General features: G+C 38.3%; 2 protein-coding genes and 1 non-coding gene across 4 annotated transcripts in view; 2 read left to right on the top strand and 1 right to left on the bottom strand.

Moving 5' to 3' along the window:
- The window catches only part of TIPIN (TIMELESS interacting protein), a 14,346-nt gene extending 2,003 nt beyond the window's left edge, over positions 1-12,343 (top strand). Inside the window, exons 2-9 of one of the 2 annotated variants that reach the window (XM_023510101.1) lie at positions 827-967; positions 1,089-1,167; positions 1,467-1,542; positions 5,444-5,566; positions 5,782-5,842; positions 9,627-9,833; positions 11,959-12,063; positions 12,141-12,343. In XM_023510101.1, the coding sequence (XP_023365869.1) occupies positions 835-967; positions 1,089-1,167; positions 1,467-1,542; positions 5,444-5,566; positions 5,782-5,842; positions 9,627-9,833; positions 11,959-12,063; positions 12,141-12,214 (858 nt within the window). In that variant the 5' untranslated portion in view covers positions 827-834 and the 3' untranslated portion in view covers positions 12,215-12,343. Of the gene's footprint in view, positions 1-826; positions 968-1,088; positions 1,168-1,466; positions 1,543-5,443; positions 5,567-5,781; positions 5,843-9,626; positions 9,834-11,958 lie in introns of both variants that reach the window. The other variant, XM_003784655.3, reaches the window with a different exon arrangement.
- LOC111723450 lies at positions 6,473-6,606 on the top strand. The gene has a single exon (XR_002771980.1).
- Positions 12,344-13,811: 1,468 nt separating the features above from the next.
- DIS3L (DIS3 like exosome 3'-5' exoribonuclease) overlaps positions 13,812-18,187 on the bottom strand; it is a 40,296-nt gene continuing 35,920 nt past the window's right edge. Inside the window, exons 13-17 of the mRNA XM_003784444.3 lie at positions 17,064-17,218; positions 16,778-16,956; positions 14,930-15,075; positions 14,416-14,590; positions 13,812-14,328 (exon numbers count right to left, since the gene is read on the bottom strand). Of these exons, the coding sequence (XP_003784492.1) occupies positions 14,023-14,328; positions 14,416-14,590; positions 14,930-15,075; positions 16,778-16,956; positions 17,064-17,218 (961 nt within the window). The 3' untranslated portion in view covers positions 13,812-14,022. The remainder of the gene's footprint in view (positions 14,329-14,415; positions 14,591-14,929; positions 15,076-16,777; positions 16,957-17,063; positions 17,219-18,187) is intronic.

The raw sequence follows: 18,187 nt of genomic DNA, 5'->3' as shown, positions 1-18,187 counted from the left end.
GAGCCAATTTATTCTTTCAGTACACAGAGCTCAATAGTTGAGGTAAAATGATTTGCTCAAAGTCATATAGGTATTGGCCGGGCATGGTAGTTCATGTCTGTAATCTCAGCACTCTGGGAGGCTGAGGCAGGTGGATTGCCCTGAGCTCATAGTTTGAGACCAGCTTGAGCAAGAGCCAGACCCTGTCTCTAAAAATAGCTAGGTGTTGTGGTGGTGGCCAGTAGTCCTAGCTACTCAGGAGGCTGAAACAAGAGAATCACTTGAGTCCAGAGGTTTTGAGGTTGCTGTGAGCTGTGATGCCACGGCATTCTACCAAGGGCAACAATATGAGACTCTGTCTCAAAAAACTAAAAAAAACACTGGGTGTGTCTGTTGCTCAGTGGGTAGGGCACTGGCCACATGCTCTGGAGCTGGTGGGCTCAAACCATCCTGCAGCCTACTAAACAAAAAACAAACAAAAAAGTAGGCATTGTTGCAAGCTTCTGTAGGGAGGCTGTGGCAAGAGAACCACTTGAGCCCAAGAGTTTGAGGTTGTTGTGAGCTGTGACACTGTGGCACTCTACCAAGGGTGACAAAATGTGACTCTGTCTCATAATAAAAGAAAGTCATATAGGTATTTAGTGGTAGGGAGTACATTAGAACTGAGTTCTGATTTCGAGTCTAGTCCTTTTTCTCATAATTAGTATCTTCTCTACTTTTCATGGTATGTGAGCTTGAAATGTGGTTTAACTGGCTGAAAAACATGAATTTTGTTGTCGGTGAAACTTGACTATGAAATAGGAAGGCGATTTGGATGAATGAAAATAATTTTACATTTTCCCCCTAGAGGAGAAGATGCTAGAACCACAGGAGAATGGCCTGTTTGACCTACCAGATTATGAGCATATAGAAGATGAAACTTTTCCTCCTTTCCCACCTCCAGCTTCTCCAGGGAGAGGAAATGGTGAAGAAGCTGAACCTGATGAAGGTTAGTATAGAGAGTTTCAAAAATGTGTTCCATGTTAAGTTCTGTCAGCTTAGAAATAATGTATTTTATTTAAAAGGCTTAATTTAAGTACAGTAACACTGAATCTTTATGTTTACACCAGAATCAGGAAGTGGAGCACCTGTTCCTGTACCTCCAAAGAGAACAGTTAAAAGGAATATACCCAAGCTGGATGCTCAGAGGTATATTTGCTATTTCTGTATGCATTTACACTTTTTTTTTTTTTTTTGAGATAGAGCCTTATTATATACCTTTAGTAGAGTGCTATGGCATCATAGCTCACAGCAACCTCAAACTCTTGGGCTTAAGTGATTCTCTTGTCTCAGCCTCCCAAGTAGCTGGGCCACAACGCCTGGCTTTTTTTTTTTTTTAGTTGTAGTTGGCCCAGGCTGGATTCAAACCCTCCAGCTCAGGTGTATGTGGCTGGTGCCCTAGTTGCTGAGCTATAGGTGCCGAGCCTAAAACATACTTCTTTTCACAGATTAACTTCAGAAAGAGGGCTTCCAGCCTTAAGGAATTTGTTTGATAAGGCAAAATTCAAAGGTAAAGGTCATGAGGTAAGAAATGTCTGATTTTTATTTTAGATTTCTGTTATTTAAGACAGCAATAGGGGTTGGTGCCTGTGGCTCAGGGAGTAGGGTGCCGGTCCCATATACCAAGGGGGGCAGGTTCGAACTCGGCTCTGGTCAAAACTGCAACAAAAAAATAAAACTTTAAAAAAAAAAAAAAAAAAAAGACAGCAATAAAACTGTGGGTCATATATTTCGGGGAACCTCAGAATGCTTTACAGATACTATTCATCATTGTATCTCTTGAAACATAGTTGTGATGTAGTAAAAAGTGTGTTGTTTGAAGAATTAGAAAGTGTGTCTTTATATAGTCTGTTCCTGCCACTTGAGCTTTAGGAAAGTTACAGCTGCATCTCTAACCCTCAGTTTTTATTTTATAATTTAGAGGAATAAAATTTATGTTATCTTCCTTAAAGAGTGATTTTAAGCTTCATAAGAGCAAGGACTCTGTTTATAGGGATCATTTACGTGTCCCCAAGAGATGGCACAGTGCCTGCTTCATAATAGGCATCAATAAAGTTCATTTAAAAATGAAATCTTCTATTTGGGAGGCTGAGGCAAAAGAATCACCTAAGCCCGGGAGGTGGAGGTTGCTGTGAGCTGTGATGCCACGGCACTCTACCGAGGACAATAAAATGAGACTCTGTCTCAAAAAAAAGAAAAAAATAATGAAGTCTTTTAGCTGGGCATGGTAGTATGCACATAGTATGCACATAGCTACCTGGAGGCTGAGGCAGGAGGATCACTTGAGCCTAGAAGTTTGAGTCCAGCCTGGGCAACAACAACACCTCACCTCTTGAAGAAAAGAAAATGGAAGATGTTGAGTAACTGTCATTCACGGTATAAGCACATAGTTTAAAATTTTCTTATGTTTGAATCATATAGGAGTATAGATATTTTTTGCAGATAATAGTGTATTTTTATAGAGTTTTGTTTTTTATAAAGTGTTTCAAATATGGTCTCTTTGAGTTTTCAACCTGTTGGGTAGATGTTGGTGCCATTATGTAGTTAAGGAAACTGAGTTTTAGAGTTTGCTAACAGTTAAAGACTGAACCTAGAAGTTTGATTTCATAGCCCAGCTAGGAATAATGTTCCACAACTCACTACAGGGGTACTCACTACAACAGTGAGTACCATTTAGGTGTGGTATGCAGGATAATTTGGAAGGGAGAAGAGACTGAAAACAGACAACTCACGCTGTTATATCACCAGTGGGATGAGGTGAGGGTATCTCTGTAGGGTACTAGTAGAGAGATAAATAGATGGAGCTTGTAAGGATTGGATATAGGAAGATAAAAGGAGTTGAAAGTAATCCCAAGATTTCAAACCTACAAGGCTGAAGAATTACACATTTGCTCAGCTTCATTGGGCATAAGAGAGAATATAAATAAGCCTTTGTTCCGTTTTGCCACAAAACTAAACATGAATCAAGATACTTAAAAAATCATACCCAGATTAGTTAATTCATTGCCCTTGCTGAAATTTTCAAGTAGTAGTGGTAAATTAGTCTTTGATTTTGTGAATAATAAGTTCTTATTAAAATATATAATAGGGCGGTGCCTGTGGCTCAAAGGAGTAGGGCGCCTGCCTGATATGCTAGAGGTGGCAGGTTCAAACCCAGCCCGGGCCAAAAAACTGCAAAAATAAATAAATAAATAAATAAAATAAAGTATAATAATAAGTTCTTATATATATAGTTTATGTTTCTTCAGTGAGCGAAGGTGGGTTCTGAGAGTTTAGTCTTTTGTGCTTTCCTCTTTTATACTTTTTTGTCTTTTATTTTCTCACAGTGTTAAATCCTCACAGCTTTTTTCTTCATGTGTGACTTGACACTTAGATTATTTAATTTTTCTTATGTCCCTTGGGTCTAACCTGACATCTTGAGGTAGTTGACCAGCCACTCCCAACTGGGAAATGGTCTGATGTGATTGAAACGTTTATTATCAAAATGGTAGAATAAGATTATATTCTCAGCATTAACATATTTAGTCATTGGTATAGTTGATCATTTTGACCAGTGGCTTCCAGAAAGGGTCAAAAAGCAACAGTAGCAGACATTTAAGGGTTTGCTTCGTGTCAGGCACTTTTATTAATCCTTATAGTAACCCTATGAAGTATGTAAATTATTCTTATTTTATACATGAAGAAATAGGCACATTGGCAACTTGTTGAGTGACCAAAAAAAACAGGCTAAGGTAAAATGATAGAGTTTGCTAATAATTTGCTAACGGCTATTAAGTGGTGGAATTAGGATATCAATCTATGCAGGCTAACTTAGAGCCTGTGCTTTAGTCATTCTTCTATTTTAAAACACTGTTAAGTCAAGAATGAAATATTTTACAGTAAGACCAGGAATTTATAACTTGTTTGTTCATTAGTCAAATTATTAAACTTTTTCATTTTCCTTTAAAAAAACCTTAACTGGAATTTCGAATACAGAGATGTATTACGGTTTAAAATGTTTAAACTGTTCTTGCTAGTCTTTGGTAGTTTGCCCATATTCTTACAGTTGTAAATTTTCAATGCTTTTTTCTTTTTTTTTTGTACGAAAAGTCTTTATTGGTGGGGGAGGGAGGCTGCAGAGCAGCACCAGAGAGGAGAGAGAGAGAAGAGTAAAGAGGAAGAGAGAGATGAGAGGAAAAGAGGGAATAAAAGAGAAGTGCACCCGTAGATAGGTTCAGTTAGGGGAAGGCTTAGAATGATGACAGGATGGTAGAATAGCCAATGAAGAACAGTTAGGGGCAGGTCATAAGTTTTAATTTTTCAGCCGGTTTTGCACTGGGGAAGGGACTTTCCTGGAGCAATTACCTAACATTCCTCCATTCTTGATATGGTTTTTTTTTTTTTTCATTCTTGATATGTTAACAGTAGGGGTTTGGCCTTGGGATGGGGAATGTTAAGTTCTCTCTTCTGTAGCTTCTTTCTGCTGGGAAGGGCACATAGTTTTAATTGGCCAACTAGAGGACAATTATGACTTTTTTCTTTGGGAAGATGTAAGTTTTTCTCTCAGACTGCCCTTTTAGCCGTGGCTGTTCAGTAGCGGTGTTCAGGAAGGTCTTGTGGCCTGGAGTAGAGTGTAGTCCACTCATGAAGAACAATTTCTTTTTCTTGTAGGTTGGGAGCTGTATCCGGGGTATACAGCACCAGCTGAGTAGTTAACAAGTCTGGATGGGGCCGGTGCTGGGTGCTGGTTAGAGTGCCTTGGTGGATGAACACGAGCCGATGTGTGGTGGTGAATCACACCACTGCTGGGTGGGCAGTGCTGGGAGGGCGTTCTCTAATTAAATCCCACTTCTAACACCAGATGACAGGGTGGCACTCGACCCAGCAGAGATCTCACAGACCACCAAGTCTTGTATGAAAGGTCTTTATTGGTGGGGGTGGGAGGCTACAGAGCAGCACCAAGGAGGAGAGAAAAAGAGAAGAGAGACAGAGAGGAGGAGAGTGAAGAGTAAGAGAGAGATGAGAGAGCAGAGGAAAAGAGAATGATTTTTCCTTTGTATAAGATTTAAGGACTTGTCATAGTGTTTAGTTATTTCTGGAAGATACTTGACATTTTATTAAGGCTTATATGGGGGTTTATTTTATATTTCTGAAAAGGCATACATAATTACTGTTTAACTTTATTAAGCTTTCATGCTGTGATTTTTTTTCCTCTGAGTTTTAGAGATCTGTATCCAGTGCTTTTTTAGACTGTAGTCCTCTAAAACCTGAATATTTTTCTTTGCCTATATTAAAAAAATATTTTTCTTGACATCTTTCTGAAAGTTTTTCAACTTTATAAATATAAAATGATACCAGTGACTTTGGCATTGCTTCTCAGTTCTAAAAGTTGCTGACAGGATCTAGATTGAGTCTTCCATTTAGCATTTTTATTTTTATGTGCCAGGCCGAAGACTTGAAGATGCTAATCAGACACATGGAGCACTGGGCACATAGGCTATTCCCTAAACTGCAATTTGAGGATTTTATTGAAAGAGTTGAATACCTGGGAAATAAGAAGGAGGTTCAGGTAAGTGTTGATATTATTATGAATATCATTCACAATGTTAAATGGTACAAGAATAGATTTAGATGAAGCTAAATTGCTGTTTGGGGTCTTCATTTTGAAGTCTGTCTGGGTAGAAAGGGAAAATTAATAGTTTTTTGAAGAACAACTTTTTTGAAACTACAAGTTGAATAAATGACAATTATTGCTTAAAAATATAAAAATATCTCTATTTTCAGACCTGTTTAAAACGAATTCGACTTGATCTCCCTATTTTACATGAAGATTTTGTTAATGATGGTAAGAATGTAGGTTTTCTTGTTTTATAACAATTTTCCTTTTAGAAATGGATCTTGTCAAGATACGCAGTATTATAGGACTGGATCCTTAGTCTATATTAGGTATATTAGGAAGTATAATAAAGTACAATAAATAGGAACATGTTAAAATGCATTGTTATGTCTAGAATGTTGTGTAGAAAATTTGTGTTTTAAAGACATGGCTCTAGTGTCTTTAAAGATGATGTAAAAAATATATTTAGTCTCAGTGCCTGTGGCTCAAGTGAATAAGGTGGCAGGTTCAGATCCAGCCTGGGCCCGCCAAACAACAATGACGGCTGCAACCAAAAAATAGCTGGGCGTTGTGGCGGGCGCCTGTGGTCCCAGCTACTTGGGAGGCGGAGGCAAGAGACTCGCTTGAGCCCAGGAGTTGGAGGTTGCTGTGAGCTGTAATGCCATGGCACTCTACCCAGGGGGAAAGCTTGAGGCTCTGTCTCAAAAAAAAAAAAAAAAAAAAAAGATAATAGTGTTCTTATACATATATACTATTAGAGAAAGTAGCCCTGGGAAATTAGGCAGAATAATTGGATAATGAAAGTTAGCATTTCACTTGAAGTACAGATCTTAGATATAAGACGTTGGTAAGACCTGTGTGACAGTTCTTGGTAATGATTGCATTGTTAGTTGTACAGTGCAACCGTAGACAGTCACATACATCAAAACACATGGTTCCTGCCGACAGGGTCTGTAAAGCTATCAGATTTCTGTGCGATGGTTCCATACATGTTTTTGTTTTTTTTAACTTTTAGTAAATGTGGTAGAAAATACAGGCTCTGCATAGAATCCCCCAAAGTTAACTTATAAATTGCTCTTAAAAGTGTGAAGGAATGTGGTTTAAATAATCCAGATTTAAACAGTTTGGCTAACAGACTAGTGAATGAGTCAGACATAGAACATTGCCAATAGTCTGATAGGTGTTGTAATTAGAGGTGTGAATAGGGAATAGGGTGGGGTACAAAGGAAAGTATACTTTCCCCAGAGAAGGGGAAGCTTTACAGAGATTATAACAAGTATTTTGAATGATAAGCAGTAGAGGTCAGGTAGAGGTGATTTTGGATATGGGAAGCTGCTTGTGTATAGGTGCAAATTAACAGGACCATTAAGGGAATTACAAACATGCTAAAATACAGGGAACATATAAGAGATTTAAATGACAGACTTTGTTGTGAGATATATTTTCTGTTTTTTGAGACAGTGTGTCACTCTTGCAAAGCTGGAGTGTGGTGGTGAGTTCATTTCTGGGCTGGTCTTGAACTCATCCTCAAGCAATCCTGTGTTGGCCTCTTAATGTGCTGGGATTATAAAGATTGAACCCTGATTTTGTTTTTAATTTCATATTTATTCTAAAGGGACAAGCTGCTGCTCCTTTCAAAAACATTATTTAAAGAGGTCATTTACTATTGAAGACATCTCTTTTGTGAGTTCTTTATGTGTTTCATTATTAATTGATTCAGAATCCTATTATCCCTATAAGATAAACCATATCAGAAACTCTATATAGAGCTAAGTGTGGTAGCTTGCTCCTGTAATCCCAGCTAGGTAGTTATTCAGGAGGCTGAGGAGGAAGAATGGCTTGAGGCCAGGAGTTCAAGACCAGCCTAGGCAAAATAGTGACTCCTCTGTCTCAAAAAAAACAAAAACAAAAAAACAACTTCATGTGTTTCATAAGTGATTTTTTTTTTTTTTTTTGAGACAGAGCTGTCCCCCTGGGTAGAGTGCTGTGACATCACAGCTCACAGCAACCTCCAACTCCTGGGCTCAAGCGAGTCTCCTGCCTCTGCCTCCCAAGTAGCTGGGACCACAGGTGCCCACCACAACGCTTAGCTATTTTTTGGTTGCAGCCATCATTGTTTGGTGGGCCTGGTCTGGATTCGAACCTGCCACCTTAGGTGTATGTGGCTGGCGCCTTAGCCACTTGAGCCACAGGTGCCGAGCCTCATAAGTAATTTTAATACTTGTTTCTTAACTTCTCTAGCATTGTTTTCTATGTAGACTATAAGTACATATAAAATTATGCATGATAAAAGGAATGAATTTCAGTTTTCTTGCTGAAGAAAGATTATTTTTTCTACATCAAGAAGGAAAAGTGTCTGGCTTTTTGTCTTTTACAATTAAGGAAGAAACCTTAAAGGGGGTTAATTATCAAGGATTGGATTAAATATTATGATTTTTAAATTTCAGTAAATTTGGCTCGGCACCTGTGGCTCAAGTGGCTAAGGTGCCAGCCACATACACCTAAGGTGGCGGGTTCAAATCCAGCCCGGTCTGCCAAAACAACAATGACAGCTGCAACCAAAAAATAGCCGGGCATTGTGGTGGGTGCCTGTGGTCCCAGCTACTTGGGAGGCTGAGGTAGGAGACTCGCTTGAGCCCAGGAGTTGGAGGTTGCTGTGAGCTGTGATGTCACAGCACTCTACCCAGGGGGATAGCTTGAGGCTCTGCCTCAAAAAAAAAAAAAAAATTTCAGTAAATTTTTAAATTTCAGGATAATATATGTAAATTCATATTTCAAGTGGTCATTTGAATTGTTTGACCAACTTATCAGATCTGATGGGCTTTTTAAAAAATCCATAATGTGGATGATGTACAGAGCAGGTGAAACGTCAGTTCTGCCGTTTTCTTATTTCTTGCTTGTGCCTCTAATCTACCTGTAGACATTTTGTTATTTTGCAAAACCTTTTTAAGCTATGATTGGTACGTTTTGTTGGGACTCTTTGGTTAGAATAAGATGATATTTGTCATTTTACTTGACTAGACGATTGGAAACGGCTGTTATGTCTGAAATTAAAAATGAGGGCCCACTTTTTCCACCCTCCTGCCTGTAGAGAAGTTTAGGACTGGATAATAATTCTGTCATAAGGATAACTAACAGTTCTTCACTGCCAGTTCTTATTTTAAATAGGTTATTAAAACTTAATTTTTTGGGCAGCGCCTGTGGCTCAAAAGGGTAGGGCGCTGGTCCTATATGCCAGAGGTGGCAGGTTCAAACCCAGCCCCAGCCAAAAACGGCAAAAACAACAACAACAACAACTTAATTTTTCTTAATTCTGTCATGAAATATAACTGTAAGGTATAATTTACTTTCATTCCTCCTACTTTGAGATAACTGGTATACAGGGCTTTAAGTATTTCTTAACACTAATAATGTAGAGAGCGCCAAATTGTTTTTTTAAATTAACCTGGAAATATGTCAATGAATTTCTAAATTTCATTTCCTTTTTCATTGTGTTTTCCCTACAAAAGATAATGGCCTATATAAAGTTACTACTGTGTAACATATAGATGCTGTGGTAGGCTATTAAAACATGTTTAGGGGCGGCACCTGGGGCTCAAAGGAGTAGGACACCAGCCCCATATGCTGGAGGTGGTGGGTTCAAACCCAGCCTCAGCCAAAAACTACAAAAAAAAACATGTTTAGTGTAGAATAAGAATAGGGTTTGGATTCTATAAGCTCTTTTATTAGCCCAAGTATAAAATATTTTTAATCATAACTAAGAACTTTTCCTTTCTGCTTATTTTTAATATTTCCAATTGACTTAACATGCCTCTTTAAAGTGATTTATAAATTCTTTTTATTTATGAATCAAGCTTATATACACAGCATTCTTACGGGCCTCACAAATTATTTCTTCAGATCTGGCCCCTTGCCTCTTTAAACTGTTTTTTCAGTTTAAAACTGTATTAGGTCTTCCTCTAACTAGTTTTAATACTGCAGATGTATTAAAACCTTTTCTTTTCTACTACAGATGAAGTAGGGGAAAATAATGGCCATGATGTATCTGCTACTGAATTAGATTCCTTTTTGACAAACTCATCTGCAAGTGAGAAGTTTGCTTCTGAGTCAAATAGAAGCCTAACAGAAGAGCAACAAGAAAGAATCGAGAGAAATAAACAACTGGCCTTGGAAAGAAGACAGGCAAAGCTACTGAGTAATAGTCAGTCCCTGGGAAATGGTAAATTTTATGCTGGGTTTTATGTACTACCATTAATATATCAAGAGCATGTTAGAAATTTTAACTTCTTTACTGTCCCTCCAAATAAAATACTGTTGGGAATAGACAAGTGTAATATTAACTTTATGTATATTTGAGAGAGCAAGAGTATGTGTGTGTTAGCTATTTGGAATCCTCAGAGAATAAATAAATCCAAGATGATTTTCTGGGTAGCTCAGTACCTCTTAAAATCAATTTTTAATCATTTAAAATCAATTTTGTTTGTTTATTTATTTTGAGACAGAGTCTCACTCTTTTGCTCAGGCTAGAGTGCCATGGCATCATCATTGTTCATAGCAACCTCAAATTCCTGGGCTCAAATAATCCTCTCCAAAGTAGCTGGGCTTATAGGTGCCTACCACAATACCTAGCTAGTTGTTTTGTTTTTTTTAGTAGAGACTGGGTCTCGCTCTTGCTCAGGCTGCTTAAAATTTATTTTAAATCCTTCAAAAAATAAATTTCTCCTTGACTCCTTAAAGCATGTGACACATAGTATTATCTTAAGGATAATTATGAAAATTTGTTATTGTGATAATTTCCTAAACATATAAAATGTCTTCTGTTCCCATTTGAGGATTTTAGAGTGGTTTGCTGTGACATGCATAGTTTCTGAATTGCTTTTTATTTGTCACTTTTGTAGTGAGGTGTATTTTTGATGGCTGTTGATTTGCTTATCTTTTCACTTCTAAAACTGCCTTAAAATTTGCTATTTTTAAGACAGACTGTGGGTTTGGAAACCAAGTTTGTAAAAACTATATTTAAAAAGAATTGCAAATTGGTTGAATGGATTAAGGATTACATATGTCTTTTACCATTTCCAATCCAGTTTTTCCTTTCAAAATGGGAAAATAGGGGCTGTGCCTGTGGGTCAGTGAGTAGGGTGCTGGCCCCATATACTGAGGGTGGCGGGTTCAAACCCAGCCCCAGCCAAACTGCAAAATGGGAAAATAAGAGTTTAGGTATTAGATACCATGTTGTAAAAACAAGTTTTATTATAATACTAACATCTGAAAAATTACATGAAGATATGATTTATTGATGGCAGTGGCTTCCTTGTGGTCAGTGTCAGGTATACCTGGCAATAGGTATTAAGTAAGGCTCAACTCCTATTTGTAACATAGAATTTAAAATTTTCGCAAATGGAAAAAAGTATCTCAAATTTTCTTTACTGTAGGTTACTTTGACATAAAACTGTTAAGTGCATTTGATTTTTAAAAAATCTTTCTAGTACTGATTTTTTAAAATATCTTTTATCTTTTGAGTCTCACTTTGTCACCCTTGGTAGAGTGCTGTGACATCATAGCTCACAGCAACTTCAACTTCTTGGGCTCAAGTGATCTTTTTGCCTTAGCCTCCAAATAGCTGGGATTATAGACATCTGCCATAACGCTGGGCTATGTTTTAGAGATGGGGTCTCACGCTTGCTTAGGCTTGTCTCAAACTCCTGAGCTCCAGCAGTCCACCCTCCTTACCCTCCCGGAGTGCTAGGATTATAGGTGGGAGCCACCACGCCCAGCCCTTCAAGTACTGAGTTTGAATGAGAACAGTTATCCTCTACTATGATTTGAGAGTTTGAGTTTAGTATCATTCAACACCCATTTGCATTTTAAGTGGATTTCATACATGTATAAAAGTGTTTGGCTCAGCGCCTGTGGCTCAAGTGGCTAAGGTGCCAGCCACATACACCTAAGGTGGTGGGTTTGAATCCAGCCTGGGCCCGCCAAAATAACAATGATGGCTGCAACCAAGAAAAAAAAATAGCCGGATGTTGTGGCGGGCGCCTGTGGTCCCAGCTACTTGGGAGGCTGAGGCAGGAGAATTGCTTGAGCCCAGGAGTTGGAGGTTGCAGTGAGCTGTGATGCAACAGCACTCTACCCAAGGGGATAGTTTGAGGCTCTAGCCCATAAAAAAAAAAAAAAAAGTTTGTTTATAAAATAGAAACTCAAAGTACGGTAAAAAGGTGTATTAGAAGAAAGTGATCATAAATTTCATTTCTACTAATCTAAGATTTTGAAGAGATTTGTATTTATGAAGTCAGATTTGGATTAGGTGCTTATAAGGAGTAATGATACGGTTTTTCTTTCAGACATGTTAATGGACACACAGATAGTTGAAGAAGTTAATACTGGTGAGGATCAAGAGGAGGAGTCAGATGTACTAAACAAAGACATTCTGGACAATACTTTAAATGAAGAGGAGGAATTAAAATTAGAGGAAACTCAACTGGCTGATACTTTAAATGAAGAGGAGGAATTAAAATTAGAAGAAACTCAACTGGCTATACTTTAAATGAAGAGGAGGAATTAAAATTAAAGGAAACTCAACTGGACCAATCCTTTTAACATGTACAATAGTAACTTTGTTTCATCCATAAATGTCACTCAGGTTAGATAGTCCTCCAATAAGAGCAAATGTATCTTTTAACTAGTTATCCTACAAGGTTGAGATGAGTATGCATTTGTCTACTATGAGTGTTATTTGTAATTATGCTTGTCACTTATTAAATTCAGTTATTCACTTTAGTGTTTATTTTTATATAGATACGACTGTATAAAATGATTAGTTAATAACCAGCTTCTGCTGCTAGTATTTTCACTAAGTTGAATGATGTACATATGTTGATATGAATGTCCATTTTTTAAAAGTAAAAATAAAAATTGTCTTAAAATATCTAGAGACTTTATGAAAGCTTCTCATTGCTGTTTCTGCAGTTTACACTTTTAGCAATGTTTAAGGTTTATGTATTTTGAGGAGTCGCTTTAATACTTAAAAAATCACATAAAAGACTGCCCTCAGGTGCTAGGAAAGTTCAAAGAATGTTTCTTGGTATCTTACCAACTAGTGGGAGAGAAACTTGCGAAGTATCATGGGGGAAAGTCCTGGGAAGAACATGTACAAAAACAGTATAGAAATAAAGGTTAGAGAATAAGGAAGATTTGGGAATGTTGCCTATAAGGCTAGAAGGGTTGGAGCCAGATAGTGAGAGGACCTGATTGGAGTTCTTCCTCCCTGGTGGAGGGGTAGTTACAGATGAGAAGCATAATTCTGACAACCAAGTTTAAGGTCTGGTTCTTGTAGATTACCACGGGGGAGGGGAAAGGCTAAGCTAGTTTTTACAAAGGAAGATACTGGGAAGAAGGTTAACTTTTTTTAAGACTAGTTTGTAAGGCTCTCACTTTTCCCTTGGGGAAAGGGGATGTTGATAGTGCTAGACTGGCTTCCATCCATAAAGCCAGGACAGAGAGGCATCTTGTTCACTTCAAGCTTGCTGACTTCATGTGGGGATAAACAAAGATGGTTTGATGGAAAAGCCAGAAAGTTGAGCATGAGAACAGAGGGAAAGGGGGTGATGGGCTTGTTGGAACTGCCATCATGATGGGCCAGAGGCATATGCTATTCCAGAGGATTGTGTCTTATTGCTGTCAATAGAGAGTCAGCTACAAGATGGATAGAGCCCAGTTTCAAGGTACCACAAAGTTCTAGAGAAACTGCTTACTCAGGAGGGTCTGTTCAGGCCTCTACCCACCTCACAAACCGCATTAGGCACAAGTGATAAGAGTTAATTTGTCAGTGATGGGTTTGCTGGCAAAGTTTTCAACAAGGGAAAGGCCAGTGTACCTTGTCATCTGAGAAGTACTCAACAAAAATGGGAAGGTCAGAAGGGACATTTGAGACAAATTACCTATGCATTCCACTACCCTCCCTTTGGCCTATTCCCAACTGGTGGTAGAGACAGCACGGAAACCTTGGCTCCAATATAAAATAGTTTTAAAGTGGGGATGGGGACAGGACAAAGTCTTACTATCTTAAAGTGACTGAAAACTGAGAAATGTCAGGGGGGCCTATTATCCAAATGGTTCAGAGTAGCAATCATTGGAAAAATACAATTTATTTTGAAAGAACTGGTTTGAGACAGGATAGCCAAAAATACTGGGTTTATTAAAATGAGGCTAGTAACCTCTATTCAACTGAAAAATCAGTTTCTATAGTGATGTAATGCAACTTTAATGAATAAGAGAACACTTTACACATAAGAAGTAGCTACCCAGGCCTGATTGACTAGAGCATTGAGTGACACACAAAACTGAAGTCTGAAAAGGTGGTAAAATGTTTACATAAGACAAAGTTCTTTTAATGAAGTAAGAATATTTCATATTGTGTAATTGTTTGAAACATCCAGGAGAGCTAGGTCCCTTATCTCCTCTAGAAGTGTGTATAGGCTTCTTCCCTTTGTTTGGCAATATTCTTGATACTCTTCCTGAATGAGGTTAACTTTGACTTCTTGGGCAAGCTGAGCTTCTTCCACAGATCTGGTTACTTCTTTCACTAAGTCACTCTTCAAGAGGGAATTCTGATGAAAAAGTTCTGTGTTTGGTGTCATGTATGGTTTGCTGCTTATTATTTCAAGTCTGATTGTATCAGAATGGCAACGTGAGGCCTGTACAAATATTCTTACCTACCAGAGAGGAGAAAATACATATTACCAAATCACATTCTTTGTTCCTTACATTGAAAACAATACTTAGCGTAAATGCAGACTCACTGTTACATGATCAAATAAACGGAAGGTAACAGATTCCCCTCCTGTCGTTGTAGAGGTAATTTTGTTTTGAAATCGTTGAAGGGATCCTGGTTTCCATTCACAATGGCTATCTGGGCCACATGAGATCACTAAGCCGTCTTTATTTTTCAGATAAGCAGCACCTTTAATCCCAAACCTGAATCATTGCCAGAACAGAAATCCAGAGATAATGTTTCTTAGTATGCAGACCATGCGTACTTATCTATAATAGTAGTTTTCTTCTAGATTAAGAACAAATCATTTTTCCTGTGGTTTACCTCCAAATATTCCTTTCACCTTAGCAGATGGAAACACAAAATATTTTGAAATATTCATTTCACCTTAGCAAATGGAAACACAAAACATTTTGCTAGATAAGAAAGTAAAATCCTAAGATTGCTAGAGATGTATGTGTATATAAATTATATCAAATGTGCTGTTTGTGTTCTACATGTTCAGTTCATGACCTCTTACCATTGCGTTAGATGGAACATACCTTGGTATAAACACAAGTACACCATTTGTTCTAATTGAATAAATAACTCCATCAGATATGCAACGCTCATCGGTTTCAAGGTCTTTGTCTTTGAAGTACATGCATTGGAAGAGCTCGGTAGACTGCTTCTGAGAATGCTGTGCTGCCTGTAAGAAGCACAACCCCAAAGCATTGTAAACAGAATTCCTTAACAGTTCCAGAAGAAACATGAAGTTCATATTCCCACAGAAACAATGTCTTTAATAAGGTTAGTTTTTTTTTTGGGGGGGGGTTCAGTTTTTGGCTGGCGCTGGGTTTGAACTCACCACCCCAGGTATATGGGGCCGGTGCCCTACTCCTTGAGTCACAGGCACCGTCCCGTTAAGATTTTTTTTTTTTAAAAGCTACTTGTGATAAGCATGACAAAAAAGTTAGATTCTATAAAACTATTAATATAAAAACCATTCTCTATTCTGAATTAAATCCATTTTTATGGTAAATTAACCATCCAGTATTATCCGCTCAAAAATGTCTTAGAAAAATGAATGTTTATATGAAATGAAACTTGTTTATAGTTACTCAAAGTAGAGGTTGCCGAATTTGGGACATATCCATATGGGATATAGGGAAAATATCACACATATATCTTCTTACCTTTCTTTTCAAGCTTGTCCTACAGATATCCTACTCAGAGTGTAAATTAGCTTTACTGTTAAGGAGGACAATTTAGTACCATGTATCAAAGTTTTATTTGTGAACACCTTTTGGTGCAGCAATTCCATGTCTAGGAATTTATCCAGGCAATAATCTGAGATGTTGTGAGTGTTCACACAAGGATGGTTGTCAGTTAGATTGCTTAGAATAGCTCTGCCCAACAGAACTTTCTGCAATGATGGAAATGTCCCATGTCTGTGTTGCCCAGTAGGTAGACACTACCCACAAGTAGCCAGTGAGAATACAAAATGTCTAATGTGATTGAAGAACAGAATTTCTACTTCTCATTTAAATTTAGATTTAAATAGCCAACAGGGCTAATGGCTAGAATATTGCACAGCAGAAAAATAGACCATTGGATATAGAAAATTATATTATTTAAGTAGTTTCTACTTTTCTGTATCACCCAACAGTCTAGTTCTGTGCTGTGCAATCTAGTAGCAACTAGTAATAATGTGAATACAAAGCAGCTTCTAAGATAATGATATAACTACTTTTATTGACAGGGTGTGCTATTAATAACAGATGTGTTAAGTGAAAAAAGAAGATTTTAAGCAGCAGGAATTATATTTTTATAAATAAAAATGTTAGCACTGTCTAGAATTGTCAATAATGGTTATTTCTGGGAAGTGAGATGACAGATCTTTCTGTCTTCAGATCTTTTTTTTTGAGACAGAGCCTCAAGCTGTTGCCCTGGGTAGAGTGCCGAGGCATCACAGCTCACTCCTAGGCTCAAGCAATTCTCCTGCCTTTGCCTCCCAAGTAGCTGGGACTACAGGCGCCCGCCACAACGCCCAGCTATTTTTTGGCTGCAGCTGTCATTGTTGTTTGACGGCCCCGGGCTGGATTCGAACCTGCCAGCTTAGGTGTATGTGGCTGGTGCCTTAGCCACTTGAGCCACAGGCACCGAGCCCTGTCTTCAGATTTTTATGTGTTACTTGAACTTTTATATTTCTACATTTTTAGAAAAACATATAATCTATGGTGAAATTCCCCCCATCCATATAAATTACCTGAGAACATCTGTACATGTATAGAAAGCGCTGGTTAGAATAACTCTGTAATTTAATTCGTGAGAATACATGATACTTTACTATACAATAAAGCTGATCTCTTAGCAGAGGTGGGTAAGAGAATTAAAAAATTCCTTCTTACTCGGTTTCTGTTGTTGATATGTCTGCATAATTCCTCAAGATCTTTGTTACTCAACAAATTTTCTTTTGTTTCCATTTTTTTATCTTTTGAAATGGCTGCCATTAACAATCGGTGTACTATAATATCTGAGTATCTTCTTATTGGAGAAGTAAAGTGGGTATATTTATCTAAAGCAAGACCTTCAAAGAGAAGCAGAAAGATCAAAACAAACAACAAAAATTTAAATTGTTTAAATTTAAACAAATCACTCAGTTATAACCAGATGTAGGAAAATGTTATCATTCACCATAATGATGGAACTCTTCCTCTGCACAGGATCCAGTGGAGAAATACAGGGCGTTAGACATAGCCTGAGTGGCCATAGAGCGCAGCAGCCTGTTCACAATAGGATCACTGGGGTCATTCGCATTATCCAGAGAATCAGCCAGTGTTTTATTGGAGCTGATAAAGAACAGAAAACCTTTAATTAGTCCCAAACAGTAATTTACAAGTCAGTACTCAGAAGGGAACTCTTCACATGTTCATCCATCTGAATACTTTCCTCTGCTAGAAGTTAAGTTTATTTTGGACATATTTCAGAAGCAACTCTTTTTTTCTTTTTCTTTTTTAAGACAGAGTCTCACTATGTCACCCTAGGTAGAGGGACATGGTGTCACAGCTTACAGCAACCTCAAACTCTTGGGCTTAAGCAATTCTCTTGCCTCAGCCTCTCAAGTAGCTGGGACTAGAAGCACCCGCCACAAGGCCCAGCTATTTTTTTGTTGTGGTTGATATTTAGCTGGCCGGGCCTAAAGGCTGCCACAATAACCACTGTGCTACGGGCGCTGAACCCAGAAGCAATTGTTTTTAACTACAGAAATCCAGTTCACTTTAAGGTTTAAACAAAGAGTATCAGAATTTAAATATATTTCTTAAGTAGCAAAAAGTAATATGTTGATTCATACTAGCTTAAGTTAGTGCTTGGGCACAAGAGGTGATCAAATGCTTGCTGAATTCAATTTTTTGTTTTTGAGACAGAGCCTCAAGCTATCCCCCTGAGTAGAGTACTGTGGCATCACAGCTCACAGCAACTTCCAACTCCTGGGTTTAAGCAAGTCTCCTACCTCAGCCTCCCAAGTAGCTGGGGCCACAGGCACCCACCACGATGCCCAGCTACTTTTTGGTTGCAGCCATCATTGTTGTTTGGCGGGCCCGGGCTGGATTCGAACCTGCCAGCTCAGGTGTATGTGGCTGGCGCCCTAGCCGAATTCAATTTTTTTTGTTTTGAGACAGAACCTCAAGCTGTCGCCCAGGGTAGAGTGCTATGGCATCACAGCTCACAGCAACCTCCAACTCCTGAGCTCAAACAATTCTCCTGCCTCCGCCTCCCAGGTAGCTCTACCAGTGCTGCCTTCTGACCAGGGACGGTGG

The sequence above is a fragment of the Otolemur garnettii genome, unplaced genomic scaffold (genome assembly GCF_000181295.1).
Source record: "Otolemur garnettii isolate 467f Iridium unplaced genomic scaffold, OtoGar3 scaffold00011, whole genome shotgun sequence".
Taxonomy (NCBI): Eukaryota; Metazoa; Chordata; class Mammalia; order Primates; family Galagidae; genus Otolemur; species Otolemur garnettii.
The sequence above is the reverse complement of the archived record's forward strand: the minus strand, read 5'-3'. Positions and strand labels throughout refer to the sequence as shown.